Genomic DNA, 18,477 nt, shown 5'->3' on the forward strand with positions numbered 1-18,477 from the left:
ATAACCTGGAATGTATTGAGACCAATGCAGTGAAATTAATCAGTTATCCAGTTTAATAAATGTTCCAGTTATTCTTAATCCTCCGAGTGTCGTGTGGTTTCTGAATGGATGAGCTGACGTGACCTGGACCACAGTATTAGTCTCTTGAGGCCCCCTAACCTGGGTGAATGAACTGGGTTACACAAATGTCTGTCCTCTTTGCTCTCTTGATTTTCAAACAACAATTTGCAAGATCTGTTGGCATCACTTACTGTAACATTGCTCAGGCACTGTTCACAGCTGGTATTAGTATACTTAGAGCAACCTATGGAAATAAAAGAAGAATGTAAACAAGAAAGCACCTCTACCATATATGTCCAGAACAAACGCCACTGTACTGTTTACTCTCCCAGATGATATCCTATTTTCTTTTCCTGCACACTTGGAATCTGTGTCTTTTTCACTATACAGTCTTTGTCCCTGTGCTACCACTTCTAAGTTACATTGATCTTAGGATCACCTTTTTACCATCTTAATTTCAACTTCATGAAAATACAGCACTCAGTTTGAGCAGGCCTTTAGACTCTATGAGTGTGGTTTGTAGCCGTTTATGATATTACCTGTATACAGATGAGTTCACAAACTACAGAAACTTGTCCTCAACTACCCAATCTAACTGAACAAATTGAAAAGAAATGCTGCTTAACTTAACAGGTATTTACTGTAGACAGGATTCACACAAGGTAAAATTATGTCTTACCTGATAAATTTCTTTCCTTTAACGCAGCAGATGAATCCAGGAACTAGTGGGTTAAGTCCGCCTACCAGCAGGTGGAGATAGAGGCAGTGATGCACTAAAGGCAGTGATGCCAGACAGCCAGCTCCTTCCTCCGTTAGTATGTCATTCGTAAGCATTTGCCAAGGCCAAAAATATGAAACCTATAACAACCTGAAACCATGCTCAATATGAAAAACAGAGAACCAAATAAGAACTTCGAAATAACTGCAACTTGATCCAGATATTGGAATCCTTTCCGTGTTCCCATATCTGTCTGAACTCTGCAAAAGAGAACCCGGAAGGAAAAAATAGCCACACTGCGCGGAAAATGAAAAAACCGTCAGCTGAACTAGGGAGGGATCCTGGATTCATCTGCTGCGTCAAAGGAAAGAAAATTATCAGGTAAGACATAATTTTACCTTCCTTATCACTTGCAGCAGATGAATCCAGGAACTAGTGGGATGTACCAAAGCATTCCTTAGGTAGGGTGGGAAGCCGAAGCTCCCCGCACCAACACTCCAGCCCCAAAACTCGCATCCTCCCGAGCAGACACGTCTAGCCTGTAATGCTTCGCAAAAGTATGACTGGACGCCCAAGTAGCCGCCCCACAAATCTCTTCCAGAGATAAGGCCGACACCTCCGCCCAAGAAGCCGCCTGTGCCCGAGTAGAATGTGCCTTCATGGCTACTGGAGACGCTCGCCCTTGTAGCAGATAGGCCGCTCCAATGGCTTCCAGGCCACTCCAATGGCTTCCCTAATCCAGCGAGCAATGGAAGCCTTAGAAGCTGCCTCACCTCTTTTCGATCCCGACAAGAGCACAAAGAGATGATCCGAGCGTCAAAACTCGTTAGAGATCTGCAAGTACCGAAACAAGGCTCTCCGCATATCCAGGAAACGTAGCGAGGCAAACTCCCCTTCATAATCCTCTCTTCGAAAAGACAGAAGATAAACTGCCTGATTGACATGGAAAGCCGAAACCACTTTAGGTAGAAACGACGGCACCGTCCGAATTGACACCCCTGCTTCAGAAAACTGCAAAAAAGGATCTCTGGAAGACAAAGCCTGAATTTCAGAAATCCTCCTAGCCGAAGCAATGGCCACCAAAAACACTGTCTTAAGTGTTAGATCCTTCTCAGAAACCTTATTCAACAGCTCAAACGGTGGGGCCTAGAGGGCTCGCAGTACCACATTCAAATGCCACGCCGGGCATGGCTACCGCAGAGGAGGCCGAAGCCGAAGAGCCCCACGTAGGAAATGGACCACAGCAGAGTGAGCTGCTAAAGAGGAACCGTCCAGGTTTGTCCCTAAAACAAGCTAGCGCGGCAACCTGCATTCGAAGGGAATTATATGCCAATCCCTTTGGAAGACCATCCTGAAGGAACTCCAGAATAAACGGAATGTCCGCCCGAAAAGGCGATTCAGCATGCAAAGCACACCATGCCGAGAAAGCTTTCCACACTCGCGTGTACGCTGCTGAAGTAGACTGCTTCCGTGCCCCCAAAAGAGTGGCAATGACGGAGCACAGGGTTTCCATATGGAAGTGTCGCACTCCTAAGGCCTCGTTGACTCTGCGTAAGTTGAGGATAGGTCTGAACGATCCCGCCTTTTCGAGGCACCACAAACTAGATGGAATAGCGACCCCAGCCGCGTTCGGCGGGAGGAACCTGAACTACCATTCCGAGCTTCAGCAACACCTGCAAGATCTCGTTTACCGCTGCCCGCTTGACAGCAGTGCCACATCGGGACTCCAAAAAAATGCGTCTCCCACCGGAGCAGCGAATTCTAGTCGGTAACCTTCTCTGACCAGGTCCAGAACCCACTGATCCGAAGTAATCTTGGTCCACTCCTCGAGAAAGAGGGATAGACGACCCCCTACTGTGGGAATCGACGAGTGGACCAGCGCCCCATCATTGTGGAGGTCGCCCCTGAACTCCTGGACGTTGCCTGGACGCCGCAGTGCGTGTCCGAATGAAAGGAGTTCCTCTGCTGGAAATGTGTACGTTGACCAAACCCCGCAGAGCGCCCCGGGCGATACCTGCGAGCTTCGCAAAAACGTGGCATGGAAGAGGAGGGAAAAGAAGGACTTTTGGAAGAAGGCCTCGGCCTATCCTCAGGCAACTGTTGGGAGTCCCCTAGGTCCTTAACAATCTTCTCCAATTCACAGAAGGCCCCGAAAGGGTAACCTCACCAGCCTTTGTTTAGAGGCCATGTCAGCAGCCCAATGCTGGAGCCAAAGAAGGCGGCGGGCAGCAACCATCACCGACATCTGCTGAGCTGAAGCTCTGACCAGATCATAAAGGGCATCAGCCAAAAAAGACAGGGCAGACTCCATAAGCAGGCCGACCTCAGCGAGGGAACCCGTTCCATCGGCGGGCTGCTCGACCACCTGCTGCAACCAGGAAAGGCAGGCCCGGGCTGCATAGGAACTGCAAATAGCCACCCGTAAGGAAAGGCCCGAGATTTCAAAGGACCGCTTCAGCGAGGATTCCAGCCGCCGGTCCTGCATATCTTTCAAAGCAACCCCTCCCTCCACTGGGAGAGTAGTCTTTTTAGTCACAACCATGACTAACGCATCCACTTTAGGCATCCCAAAGAGGGCCAACTGACTTTCACTCAGAGGGTAAAGGTGACACATAGACCTGGTCACTTTTAAGGGACCATCATGGTCAGACCATTGAGCTGAAATAAGCTCTTGGATGGGAGCATGCACGGGAAAAGCCCGAGAAGGCTTCTTAGTACTAGCCATCCTAGGATTAATAGAAGAGGCAGCGCCCTCATCAGGATCTTCAATACAAATGGGCCTGTAAGGTATCAGAAATGAGAGCTGACAGCTCGTCGCAGTGGAAAATCCGAACCGCTTTAGGGTCATCCAACTCCTGTGGCAAGCAGCCATCCTCGTCTGGATCATCAGTCCGTGATGGCCTGCCCGACCCCTCAGACTCCCCGAAACTAGACCATGGGGGAAAACAGGGTGAAGAGACCCCCTCAGATGGGGTATTCACTCATGTAGTCTTAGCGTGAGCCAAAGGCTCAGGGGAAGAAATAAAATCTCCAGCAGACACTGCCTAAGGCCTCGTTGGGCAACTCAGTCTAGGCTAAAAACCCACCTCTTCGATGTTGCTTTTAACTCCTAAATCTTCAACTGTCTCCCTATCCCTGATATGTCCTGTCTGTCCTAACCCTTATCCCTTACTTGTCCTGTCTGTCTGTCTGTCATAATTAGATTGTAAGCTCTATTGAGCAGGGACTGTCTCTCCATGTTCAAGTGTGAAGCGCTGCGTACATCCGGTAGCGCTATAGAAATGATAAGTAATAGTAGTAGAAAGGAATTGTCAGGAGCCTCAGGCAGTGCTCTTTTTAACATAAAAGCCTTATGCATCAGCAGCACAAATTCAGGGGAGAAAAACTCACCCTGTACCTCCGCCCCAACATTGGGGGAAGCGGAGGCAATAGCTCCTCTAGAAACCTTGAAACGAGGCTTCCCCCTGCACTCAGACCCCTCCGCAACCGCGAGGGTCGAGTCACACGGCACCTCCAAGATGGCGCCTGCTGCCAACTCCGTTGGGTGGGAAGACTCACCGCCCGCCATGCTCGTGCCAGCATTAGCATCTAGGCAGCATGAGCTGCAAAGCCCACTGCTGATCTCCGTTTCCCACAGTGGGAGCAGCGCTTAATCCCTTCAGCAGCCATCAAATACAGAAAACAAAATGGCGCCTTCACGTCAAAACTTACCTCGCACACAGCGCTGTCAGCGGGAACCTCCCCGGAGGAGCTGGGCACCACTCTCACCTCAGGAGACCGAGTCAAACGAGCTTCGGTCAAGCTGCATCGAACCAGGAGCTCTGGAGAAAGCCTCTCTCTCTTTTTTTTTTTTTTTTTTACTGTGAAGAAAGTTAGAGGCAGGCAGCCACAGAGGAAGTCCGGGAGGAGGGGGGATGGGGTAAGACAGGGACAGGGAAAACCAAGTATGCCTTTAAAGTGGGCACCACCAGCCACCACACCCCCCGCTCTATTGGCAAAGCACAGGAGCCACCCCAGGCAGAAATCCAGGAGCTGAGAAAGCGATGTCCACACCTGCTGGGAGATAGAGATATACTGAAGGCAGAGGGGACTGGGCGTCCAGGAACACCATGTGCTTTCAGTGTTCTCTATCTCTTGTAGGCGGATACAACCCATCACTTAATAGATTCATCTGCTATTGATGACAAGGAAATATTGTTACTGTGAGAGTATAGGAATGTAAAAATAGCACATTGTTTTGTATGTTAACTTCATATAACATGATTAAACTAAGCTGTAGACAAACCGTTGGGCAGGCTGGAAGGACCACATATATCTTCATCTGCCATCATTTACTAAATTAGGCAAAATCAGGAAGAAAATGTTAGCTCTGAAAGTGGGGAAGACAGAGCTGCTGTGGATAATCACTGACCCTCTGGTTGAGGGACTGCAGTGAGTCTTGACATGATGGATCTTTCTTTGCCCACCTTTGGATGCAATCTGGGGGGGGGGGGGGGGGGGGCTGATGAATTTTCAGTTGGGTCTAAAAGGCACAGTTCAGGTGGTTGCACAGCTGCAGATTTTCAGTTACCACTTCAGTCTACAGTGTTAAATTCCCTAGATTATTGGAATGCATTGTATACAAAACACTGTTACTTAATTGTTCACCCAGTGCCAGTTGAAGGACAGTATTACTTCTGTCCTGGCTTCACTGCACTGGTTGCCTGTCATGCAAAAAACATAAAAATTAAACTGAAAATCTTTTTAAAAAATGTATTTTTTTAAAGTCACGAAAGGAGATAGACACAGACATAAGTCATCAAAAGATAAACTGTGTCCCCTCCTCCCCACCAATCTTTGTTTTAGGGAGCAACAGTTGATAGCTCGGTTAGTCATTACCTGTAGTGGTGCTTTGTTTTTCACAGGGCAAATTCTGTGGAACTTGCCTCCTTGGTATTTATAGGGGGATGCATGACTATTCAAAATTCCCCAAGTAGCTTAAAGCTATGATCAAGAATGGGGGTGGGAGGATTCTTGATGTGATTTATTATTGGTACAGGATTTTGTCTTGTCTTGTACATAGGTATATCATGCCTAATTTTGTTTCTATATCCTATATAATAAAACGCACCTCCAACATTCTGAAGTTGACTGCATGGCTGAGACATTCCTGCTCTTTATATCCATCTCCTGAATTGACATCATATACTTCAGAGTTCGTCACAAGCAGAAGTGACCAACCACACGAGGTTTCTTGGCTTCAGAATGTTGGAGGTGCATTCTATTAAATAGGATTGGTCAGTTCCTTGAAGCACAGACAGAGCTCAGCGTCCTGCACAGTAACGGTCAGACACCAGAGAGAGGAAGGTAGGGGGGGGGGGCTGACACCGGAGATGGGGGGAGGTATCTCTGTCACACACAACTCTCTCTCTCACACACTCAATGTCTTTCTCTCTCTCACACACTCTATGTCTCACACTGTATCACATTCACTCTCTATGTGTCACACAGTCACTCACACACTCTCTTGGTCTCATACACTCAGTCTCACAGAGAGTCTGTCTCACACACACTCTCTCTCTCGCACATACTGTTTGTGAAACACATTCTCACACTGTGTCTCACATACGCACTTGCACACACTCTCATTCTCACACACATACTCTCTTTCTCTCACAGACACACTTGCACCCAGACATTCTCTCTCTCACACACACACACTTGCACATTCACTCTCTCTCTCTCTCTCACACACAGTCTCTCTCTCAAACATACACACTCTGAGGAAAACCTTGCTAGCGCCCGTTTCATTTGTGTCAGAAACGGGCCTTTTTTACTAGTTTTATTATAAATGATGATGATGTCTCTGTACACCTCTCTGATCAGTGACTGCCAGACTTGTTGTTTATAAGCTCAAGTTAAAAATAATGTGTAGATCTGGGGAAAGAAAAACAGAAGAAATCCCAAGGGCAGGACAAACTATGAACAAGAAGTGCATGGCTGGAACACTAGCAAGGTGCTGTTAAAAGCAGCATCAAAACCTTTTAATATTTGTTATGTGGGCCACCACATCAGCTGATTAGCTAACAGCTTAAAGAAAAAAAAAACCATAACATTCAACCCCTTATGTGCACAAGCTATCTATCACATGTTGCTCTGTCTCATGACATTCACAACTTCAACTGAAACCAGCCACGTTAATAAATACAATGGAAACTGGTTTCCTTTTATGTTTTATGTCTTTATGGATAAGATAAATCATCACTTTATCTCAATGTCCATTGTCTAACAAATTGGAACCTCAATGATTACTCTAGAAAGATTAAATACTGTATGTTAATCCAGAGAAAAAAATGCCACTGAACAATTTTCAGAAAAGAAGGAAGTCCAGAATGTAAAAGCAGACAAACTGCTGCTACAGGTTAAGTTGTTTTCTGACACATGCAGAACCTTCAATTTCCAGTACATTCTATAGGTGTATGTAAAGGTTAGAAATTTTGAAATACTCTGAACATAATTTCACAAACTAGATTCAGCCACCACTCAGACTCTTGTTGAAAGAAGTGCAGTTAATTTCACAAGAATACATCCCTTGATCAGTATACATAGAAACAAAGAAACACAAAAACATGACGGCAGATAAAGGCCATATGGCCCATCCAGTCTGCCCATCCTTTGTAACCCCTAATTCTTCCTTAAGTGATCCCATATGATTATCCCATGCCTTTTTAAATGCTGACACAGTCCTCAACTCCACAACTGCACCCAGAGGCTATTCCACGCTTCCACCTCCCTTTCTGTGAAATAACACTTTCTTAGATTACTCCTGAGCCTATTCCCTCTTAACTTCATCCTATGCCCCCTGGCTAGGGTTACCATATGGCTCCAGAAAAAGGAGGACAGATTGAGCCAGTCTTGGTTTTACATGGAAGCAAAACCTGGACTGGATCAATGTGTCCTCCTTTTTCTGGAGCCAAATGGTAACCTTACCCCTGGCTCACTTCCTGTACATTAACGCCCTTGAGATATTTAAACGTCTCTATCATATCTCCTCTCTCCCAGCGCATACATGTTGAGGTTCATAAGCCTGTCCCTATATTTTTTGTGTTCAAGACCGCTTACTAATTTTGTAGTCGCCCTGTGGACCGACTCCATCCTGTTTATATCTTTTCGTAGGTGCGGTCTCTAGAACTGCACAGAGTACTCTAAATGGGGCCTAACCAAAGACTACAATGGCACTATCACCTCCTTTTTCCTGCTGGACATCCCTCTTTTTATGCACCCAAGCATCCTTCTGGCTTTGACTGTCACTTTTTCTACCTGTTTGGAAGCTTTAAGGTCATCAGACACAATCGCCCCCAAGTCCCGCTCTTCCTTCGTATACTGAAGCACTTCACCCCTATACTGTACTGTTCCCTCGAATTCTTGCGATCCAAGTGCATGACCCTGCATTTTTTAGCATTAAATCTTAGTTGCCAAATATCGGTCCATTCCTCCAGCTTCACTAGGTCCTTCCTCATGTCATTCACACCCTCCAGGGTGTCCACCCTGTTGCAGTTTGGTATCATCTGCAAAGAGACAAAACTTTGACCAGACAGTCCTTCCGCAATATCGCTCACAAAGACGTTAAAAAGAGCCAGCCCAAGGACGAATCCCTGTGGTACTCCACTGACAACATCCCTTTCTTCAGAGCAAGCTCCATTTACCACTACCCTCTGTCTCCTTCCATTCAACCAATTTTTAACCCAGTTACTCTAGGTCCCATACCGAGGGCCCTCAATTTATTTATCAGTCGACTGTGTGGAAGCGTGTCAAAGGCTTTACTGAAATCCAAGTATACTTCATCAAGCGCCCCTCCCACGTCAAACTGTTTTGTCACCCAGTCGAAGAAGTCAGTCAGATTCATCCGATACGACCTGCCACTAGTGAAGCCATGCTGCCTCGGGTCCTGCATTCCATTCAGTTCAAGAAATCTCACAATCTTTTGCTTTAGTAGTGTTTCCATTAGCTTACTCAACACCAAGGTGAAACTGACAGGTCTGTAATTTCCAACCTCCTCCTTACTTCCACTCTTGTACAAAGGAACCACATTCGCCCTTCTCCAGTCCTCCAGGACCACTCCAGTTTCTAAGGAAGCACTGACGAGGTCAGTCAGTGCAGCCACCAGAACCTCTCCGAGTTCCTTGAGAACCCTTGGGTGTACCCCATCAGGCCCCATTGCTCTATTTTTAGTTTAGCTAGCTCCTCGTGAACACAGCCCTCCGTAAACGTGTCTCTTTGTTTTCTGCAGCCCTACCCCCAGCCTTTCATCCATGAACACAGAGCAGAAATAATTGTTAAGCAGTTCAGCTTTATCCTTATCTTCCACATATTTCTCTCCCTCAGCTTTGAGCCTCAAAATGCTATTATGGCACTTCCTCCTGTCACTTACATATTTGAAAAAGGTCTTATCCCCCAATTTTACCATATTAGCTATCTTTTCTTCTATTTGCCGCTTTGCTTTCCTGACAGCTTTTCCAGTTTCTTTTCACTTATCCAGGTATTCTCACCTGACTTCATATTTCTGAGTAGTCTTATAACGTGTGAAAGCTAACCTCCTTTCTCTTATCTTTTCAACTACTACATTTGAGTACCAGAGCAGCCTTCCTTTCCTCTTACTTTTATATAATTTTCTAACATAAAAGGTTAGTTGCCTTTAATATAGCTCCTTTCAGTCTTGTCCATTGCTGTTCTACATCCTTCAGCTGTTCCCACCCTAACTGTTCCTTCAGAAATTTATATGCCTACAGAAGTGCTTTACAATTTTTCAAATTAGAATTTTAGAAAAGTTTACAAGCCTAGGAACTTTTAGTTCATTTTTTAATCTTATTCTGACTTGAGGGGGAGATTTTATATATATATGCTTTCCCTTTTATCCATGTGCTTCACCGAGCCTCCTCATCCGATACTATTCTCTTCTTTCATTCTATGGACTGTCTTCACCCTCTTCCTCTCTACCTCTATTGACCCAATCTAATCTAATCAGATTTTTCTACACTGTATAAAGGTCCGAAGCGGTTTACAATAAGATAGAATCTATAGTAAAATTACAAGAACAACAAATATCTAACCATTATACAGTTAATCAGATTTAGTAAACAGATACTTAATAAACAAAAATGTCAAGGCTTTTCCGAAAGGACATACAGAAATGATCTATTTTTATTTCAATCGGAAGAGATCTCCGATAATTTTTGATGCTGTGGACTTATAAATACTCCCAGGTACACATCTCACTTTGCTCCCTTATCTTGTCTGCTGAGCCCTCCAAAACTCACCACCCCCTACTGAACAGCACTACAAAAGCCCTTATGGGTAAATGGGGCATCAATATGTGGGTACAGCACGTTTCTGGTGAGTTTTGGAGGGCTCACAGTTTCCAACACAAATGTAACAGGTAGGAGGAGGTATGGGCCTGGGTCCATCTGTCTTCAGTGCACTACCTCCACCACTATACTACTCCGGGGACCTGCATGCTGCTCTAATTGACCTGGCTATAACATCTGAGGCTGTCACAGAGGCTGGTGAGCACCATTTGTATTCACATTTTTGGAGGATGTGAGGGGTTCAGTGACCAATGGGAGGAGTAAGGGGGGGGGGGGTTCATCCCTGAATTCCTCCAGTGGTCATCTGGTCATTTAGGGTACCTTTTTGTGTCATTTGTTAGAAAAACAGGTCTAAACCAAAACGTTGAAGTTTTCATCTTAGACATTTTGGTTTTGTTCCATTACGGCTGTAAAACGTTTAAGTGTTAGGCACTCCCTAATCCCGCCTTCAAAATGCCCCCAACATGCCCCCTTGTAATTTGAGCATAATGCAGATGAAATGCATAGACAGATGTTTGCAAAACAGGTTTCAAAAATACCAATTTGGACATTTTGAGAAGAAATCCGTCCAAATGATGCTTTATGACACTTTTTGGATGTTTTTCTCTTACAAAAATGGTAAGAAATAGATGGTAGCAGTAGTGAGGACAATTTTTCCAGGGAAGTGGCAACAGAGGTGCCCCTTCAAGGCATATCAGTGACAGAGACAGTTCCTCCTTATGAAACAGCCTTCTCTTATGCACAACTCAGATCAGAATTTGTATCCTGTCAGACCTAAGCCCCTAAGGGCAGAGTGGAGACCCAGAGATAGCTTTACCTTCAAGGAAGCAGTAGTGAGCCATATCCAAGACAAATGGCCATTCAAGATAAGCCAGTTGGTCCTTACCCATCAGTACTTCCCATGTTACAATTAAAATGTTCAAACACTTTGAAACAGAGTATAGTAGGGATATTGATTTCCAAACCCATCAGACATACAGCTCCCATAGCAGTAAGGAGAAATGTATTCATATCTATTAAATTTCCTCTCTCTGAATCCTACTACACCAATCCACACAAATGGGTTGCATCCCTTCCTGACCAGCAAATGGAGGTAGATACTGGTGATATCAATGTGACACACTAGAACACTTCAGCATGTGAATGCCAAAGGAGGATAGGCAATATGCTGAATATCTTCTTCCCAGCATTCATGGAGGCCTGAACATTTTACAGGAGATTTGAGATAAATTTGTATATATGAGGCAGCATGACCAGTGAGTTGGGTTTTAACAGATATATGAATGAGCTCATTTGGACTTGCAATTTACTTTTTTTCAGCACATAACTTCGTTGTAACCATTGATAAAATTGAGATTCTAATAAAGAAAATTCAACTTCCATAGTTGAGAAAGATTTCCATGTGTGATTATTCGGATTAATAAAAGCATTACTTGGAAATGTTGAGATCATTAGCTGTGCATTTGGAAGAGTAGAGTGATGTGTAGAATGACTTAAAAACTTCAAGGATTTGAGGTGAAGTTAAGGAAATAACTGTAGATGACTGAATTGAACCTATACAGTGTTTTGTTCTTTTACTGTTAAGACAAGATGCTAACAGTTTTCCAGCTTTATTTGATTCTGAATAGTACAGATCATTTTGTTTAAAGGTAGTGACATTAGATATGCTTGACAGTAGAGAATTATGCTTCATCTTAGATCTGAGTTTTTGAAGTGTAGACTTAGATGAGGATGTGTACAAAGTCAATTCAAGTTGGTGAATTTCCTTCTCAAGATTAATAGTAGCAGCGTTGTTGGTTTTACGAAGATGAGATGCATAACTAATTATTTCACCTCTCAGCCATGTTTTATAAACTTCCCATATTATGTGGGATGATACAGAATTATCATTGTTAGTGAAACATTTGGTTGATTTCTGGGAAATATGTTGCAAAAATGCTGGATCTGACAGTAGAGATGTATTAAATTTCCAAGTAGAAGATGTGATTTCACTTGGAGGCTCATTTTCAAAGCACTTAGCCTCCCAAAGTTCCATAGAAACCTATGGAACTTAGCCTCCCAAAGTGCTTTGAAAATATGCCTCTTGGTCTTCTAACAATACTAAATCTTCTACTTGGAAATTTAATACATCTCTACTGTCAGAAGTTGAATTTTCTTTATTAGACTCTCAATTTTATCAATGGTTACAACTAAGTTATGTTCAGGCCTCCATGAATGCTGGGAAGAAGATATTCAGCAACCCATTACAGATAAATCTTGGGAACAGATATGGAGCTCCTTATTTAAATGTTCAAGATCCTCATCGTCAATACAATCTTTATATTTTTTTTTCACACAGATCTATGGACAGCTCTTAAATCACACTTAATTGACCCCTCTATATCCAATCTGTACTGGTCCTGCCAATCCAAGAAAGGCACTATTAAGCATCTGACATTTGACTGTATATGTATACAGAAATTCTGGAAGGAGGTTTGGTCTACATTGACAGATATTGCACCAGAAACATGAAATATGATATACAAAAATATGTGATACTTAAAGATCAATGTTTTAGTGACACTTTAAAGAACAATGACTGTTTATTTGTTAATACCATGTTTATCTTTAAGACAAAGTTGTTTTCACACATTGGAAATCCCTTAACCAAGCCACCTACCAAGAGTGGTGGAATTTACTCTTTCAAAGATATCAATATGAAACTTATTATGCTAAATGTGTTTTGCTTTCTATAAGAAAAAATGATCTTCACTTGAATCATATCTAAGGAAAGACTAATTAACTTTCTGATACTTATTTGTGCAATATGCATGATTTACATTATGTTCCATGTCCTCTCTCTCCTCTTTCTTTTTTTTCTCTTTACACTCTTAAAGATTTGCTAAATTTCTGTTGTTGATATTTGTACTACTGTTTTCTTGCAGCAAAAGTTAATAAACTAAGACTAAAAAAAATGTATATTTTATACTTGATTCATAAGTAACACACAAAATGCAATACATAACTACTCACAATAATACAAAGCTTCCAGATACACTGTCTAAATCTTATCTTCAAGCATCAACAAAGGCTTGCAACAAAAGGAATTAGTTCTTTTTAAAAGAAAAAGCTTGGAAACCTCAGAAAGAAAGAAAAGTAACAGCTATGAAAGGATCCTGGCCCTTACTGAAATCTGCTTTTATATTTAGGGGCCCTTTTACCAAGGTGCAGTAGGGCTAACACTGGGCGCGCCCAGGTGCCCTGTTGTAGCTTTGGTTTTGCTGCATGCCATTTCCAGAACTAGAAAATAATTTTTATTTTCTAGCACTGGGGGGGAGGCATTCCCAGCAGAAATCAGGCAGCATAGGCCACATTGCCATGCACTGCCAGATTACTGCACAAATAGCATATGAGCCCTTACCACCTCCTAAATAGGAGGCGGTAAGGGCTGGCAGTAATAGCCACGCACTAATTTGGAAATTAGCATGTGGCAATTAATAGAAAAAACTGAAATGTGGACATTTTCAAGCCACACTAAAAAAATGGCCAAAGCGTGCAGGAAACCCACGCGCTATAACTACCGCTGGCCACTTTTTAGCACTGCTTAGTAAAAGGATCCCTTAGTGTACAGAAAACACTGGGTTTTACCCAAACCTTGACAAAGCAAGAGCACTACTTTCCAAGGAGTCCTCGTGCTATATCTAGTGCATATTTTCCCAAGAAGCGGTACACGTACCCCAAGGGGTACATGAGACCTCCCCAGGGGGTATGAGGTGTGCAGCACACAGCCAAAAAAAAATCTCAAGCACAATGGCATCCATCCCTCCGTCCCTCTCCCCACCCCCCATACATTTTTAAAGCTGTCTTACAGAGGTTGCCAGAAGCTCAGAGCCTTCTGTATGATGCAACTTCCTGTTTCTGCATAGGTGGGCGGAAAGGTCAGACAGAAGGCTATGATGTCAGCACGGGCAGTGCGTTGTGAATTGCTTCCAGCAACCGCTCTAAGGCAGCTTTAAAAGGGTATGGGGGAGCTGGAGCTAAAGAGAGGTACTCGATTGATACTTTAGACTTGGCTTGAAAAAGTCGGGAAGCCCTAATCTAGTGTACAGCTCTAAAATAACCAGTCTACAGATTTGACTTCAAGAAGTTTAAATTTTTTATTTATAACCATTTAAATTTTTACAAGCGATAAAACAACTTGCCGGAAATACAGAGAAAGTAATATATAGGAATTATTTCAGTCAGGTAATTCTATTCTCTTCCTTAGACCACTAAATAGGGAGAGTGAAACAAGACAAGATCAATTAAACAGTAAACAGAAAAAAAAGGGGTATTAACCTGATTATCCCCAGATATTACTCGTCTAATTCAATATTCCACATTGATCATCTGGTTGGTTTCAAGGCCAATACGGTGTATAGTCAAATCATTTAATTGAAAACATACTTATTGTCCAATATTAGTTAGAAATAATACATCTGATTACATTCTGTCTCTTTTAAAAACCAGAAGTTACTTAACAATACATATACTTAAGTCTCTAATTCAAATCCCGCTGATTAAAGTAATCCCAGTTTTCACAGGCTTCACTCCTTTTAAAGTGATAATTAAGGAAATATTTCTGAGGAAAACTTTAGGAGTCATACGTGGAACTCTGGGAAAAACAATAATCTCGAAATTAATCATCTATAATAATATTCATTTTATTATTCAAAGTTTCTGGTCTATTATCATTTTCAAAATCATAACCACTTCCTGCTCGTGTAGAATCATTTGTTAAATCAATTTTTCACTCTCAAAGGGTTCAGTTAAATTGTCCATGTAACTCTCTAATAAAAATTATATCTGAAACAAAATTATTTACTGCCACCGTTAGGTCCCGAAGCGCCTTCCAGATGGTATTCAATGTCCACGGGAGCCAAAAACTCCAAGTTAATTTCTCTTAGGTGTTTAGGAGTGGTTCCGCCGATTCGGTTTCTGCTGTAAACGTCCTCCGTTTCAGTATATGCCTCTAATTCACTCCTCCACTCCTTTGGACATGGTGGTTGAATAATTCGGGAGCAATGGAGTTGTTTTTTCCAGGTCCAAGAGCGTCGACGCTCCTTCGCCGGCGCTAATCAAAGGACTCACCAACCCTTTCATCTGTGGGCAGTTCGTCGCTCAGTGGTCCCGCACTTGCTGCTCAGGGGACAAAACGCTGGCCATCGGCGGCTGACCGCCAGTTGTCCCCTTCCACTTCAAGAAGTTTAAGAACCTGACAAGGCATATTTTCAAAGCACTTAGACATACAAAGTTCCATGGAACTTTGTAAGTCTAATGGGCCCTTTTACTAAGCCATGTAGGCGCCTACCCGTGCCAATTTAGAGACTGAAGGGGGGCAGACTCAAGAAGAATGTCAGGAAGTATTTTTTCACGGAGAGGGTGGTGGATGCTTGGAATGCCCTCCCGCGGGTGTGGTGGAGATGAAAACGGTAACGGAATTCAAACATGTGTGGGATAAACATAAAGGAATCCTGTGCAGAAGGAAGGGATCCTCAGGAGCTTAGCCTAGAATGGGTGGCAGAGCTGGTGGTTGGGAGGTGGGGCTAGTGCTGGGCAGACATATACGGTCTGTGCCGGGGCTGGTGGTTGGGTGGCGGGGATAGTGCTGGGCAGACTTATACGGTCTGTGCCAGAGCTGGTGGTTGGGAGGCGGGGTTGGTGGTTGGGAGACGGGGATAGGGCTGGCCAGACTTATACGGTCTGTGCACTGAAGAGGACAGTACAAATAAAAAAGTAGCACATATGAATTTATCTTCTTGGGCAGACTGGATGGACCGTGCAGGTCTTTTTCTGCAGTCATCTACTATCAAACATATAAATGGCAAGAGGCGTACTCACTCACAAATGCGCAGTAGAGACCCTCTCTGTCCCGCCCCCGTGTCAATACGTGATGACGGGAGCGTGACAGAGAGGGAACCTGTGCACCTGCGAGTGAGGGAACCGCCGCCGCCGCCCCCCCAGGGTTGCCGCTACCGCTCCCCCCACCCACCCGGAGTCGCCGCTGCCGCCCACCCTCCACCCGGCCCGGGTACCTGGCTTCACTATTCAAACCGCCAGAACGCAGCACACAGCTCATCTGAGCTACCGTTGGCCTTCCTTACCTGCCTGTGTCCCGCCCTCGCCGACGTTACGTCACACGAGGGCGGAACACACGCAGAGAAGAAGGAAGGCCGACGGCAGCTCAGATGAGCTGTGTGCTGCGTTCCGGCGGTTTGAATAGTGAAGCCAGGTACCCGGCCCGGGTGGAGGGGTGGCGGAGGGGACTCCGGGGGGGGGGGGGGAGGGGGCGGCGACCTATCCGGAGGGGGGGGGCTTTCAACCCCCCCCCCTTCCTTCCTTTACTAGCCCGTTTTTACGGGCTCAACGGCTAGTGTTACTATGTAATTTGGAACTACCGCCCAGCTACTGTGTGGCACGGGTGGTAATTTCATTTTTTACATGTGTCCAGTACACGTGCCAGAAATTTTCCAGTGCACGGCACTAACCAAGCAGTAATCGGCTGTGTATGTACACTGACGATTACTGCCCGGTTAAAGCGTGAGACTTTACCGCTAAGTCAATGGGTGGTGGTATGGTCTGAGGCCCAAAATGGCCGTGCGCCAACTTTTATTTTACCACACGTCCATTTCCAGCCAAAAAAAAAAAAGAGGCCTTTTCTGCAGGTACGCTGAAAAATTGACCTGTGCGCATCCAATACACGCGTCTACACCAGCGCAGGCCATTTTTCAGCACGCCTTAGTAAAAGGACCCCTACGTTCTTTGAGAATGAGGCCATTATGTCACAGTAACACATACAAAAAAACATGCTTATTCTATATATTTTTTTTAAATTCGGGACTGACGTAATCCAGTTTCAAACTTTGCGAAACGCCTGTTGGGAAACTAATCCACCATGCATCAGTCTCCCCTTTCATATCCCAGTCGAACACAATCCTATTCATGCACAGTTAATCCTGCGTTGGTTGCTTTGGGAAATAACTAATCCACATGTGAATCCACTTGCTTGACTAGAATTAAATGACACAAAGATCATGAGTCAAAACACAAAAAGGAGCCAAATCAGCATAGATTAGGGATTTGTGAGTTCTGAAGCAGATGTCACAGCTTTACCTAAAATTCTTTTGATGCACTACGAAGGCAGGCGACATTGACAATCACACTCAGTAAGCCGCGTGCTGGAGAATCTCAGCTCACCTGAGTCAGGTGCGGCCAGGGCAAAACCCACAGCCGACAGCAAACAGAGCCAGCCGAGGAGCCAGCGCCCGCAAAGCCCGACTCTCGCCATATCGGCGTCCAAAGCTCACACAAGAGACGACTGAAAGCACGTTCCCTAGTCGGGAATGTGGAAAGACAAAAAAAAACTTTTCTGGAGCTCTTCCTGATAGTTGCCGAGATTTAGCGTGTAAGGAAGCGTCCAACAAACCACTATCTCGTTGGTTCTCAAAAAGCAGCTAATTTTCCCAGTTGCAGGAAAAGTGAATAGAAAGAACAGCCTCGACCGCTTCACTCTCTTTTTCGCCTGCTCGACAAATAAACAAAAAGTTTTTTTTTTTTTTTTTGATAACTCGTGACGTCGCCTTCAGTCACCTCCTCTCACGCTTCGCACCGCCCCCCCCCTCCGAGCCGAGATATGTGTGCGCGCGCGCGTCTTGTTTCCGCCACCAACTGGCACGCGCGCATGTGCACGCGCCGAAGCAGGAAAAATTGCGTTTGTTGTCAGTATGTGTCGTGCTGAGAGAAATGATGATGATGAGTTCCTCGATGTTTGATGCGTAAAACTTTGGACGTAGATCAATTTCGACTGCTTCCAGTCAAAGGCAAGGGTGTTGTTCAAATTTTCATGTTTTCTTTATATGGTGGTAAATAGAAATAAAACAAAAACACGGGAAAGAAAATAAGATACTTTGTTTTTTATTGGACTAACAAATGCACTTTTTGATTAGCTTTCGAAGGTAACCCTTCTTCAGAACAGAAATCATCTTATTTTCTTTTCTGTGTTTTGATTTATTTCTATTTATTACCTTTAAAAGTGGACTGGCATGGCTACCACATCACTTTGCTCATGTTTTCTTTGTAAGCTATTTTATTTATTAATTATGACACGTATATCCCAAACAATCCCAGCAATCTTAATTACATCCCAAGGATCATCTGCCAGCAGATGGCGATAGAGAACACTAATGAGTGGCCTGTGCATAGCAACCAGTATTCTCTCTCTCATTCTCCACAGGCAGGATAGCAGTAACATTTGCTTTCGAAGTTTCCTTTATTGAATACATATAGATAATTTACTCGCAGTCTGATGTTCAGAAGTGTTGCCTCAGGGCACAGAGA

The 18,477-nt window shown here is 44.2% G+C and overlaps 1 protein-coding gene across 1 annotated transcript in view; it reads right to left on the bottom strand.

Moving 5' to 3' along the window:
* PTTG1IP (PTTG1 interacting protein) overlaps nucleotides 1-17,719 on the bottom strand; it is an 80,050-nt gene extending 62,331 nt beyond the window's left edge. The window contains exons 1-2 of the mRNA XM_030209282.1: nucleotides 17,338-17,719; nucleotides 252-304 (exon numbers count right to left, since the gene is read on the bottom strand). Coding sequence (XP_030065142.1) covers nucleotides 252-304; nucleotides 17,338-17,428 — 144 coding nt within the window. The 5' untranslated portion in view covers nucleotides 17,429-17,719. The remainder of the gene's footprint in view (nucleotides 1-251; nucleotides 305-17,337) is intronic.
* Nucleotides 17,720-18,477: the final 758 nt, after the last annotated feature.

This window comes from Microcaecilia unicolor, chromosome 7, assembly GCF_901765095.1.
Source record: "Microcaecilia unicolor chromosome 7, aMicUni1.1, whole genome shotgun sequence".
Lineage (NCBI taxonomy): Eukaryota > Metazoa > Chordata > Amphibia > Gymnophiona > Siphonopidae > Microcaecilia > Microcaecilia unicolor.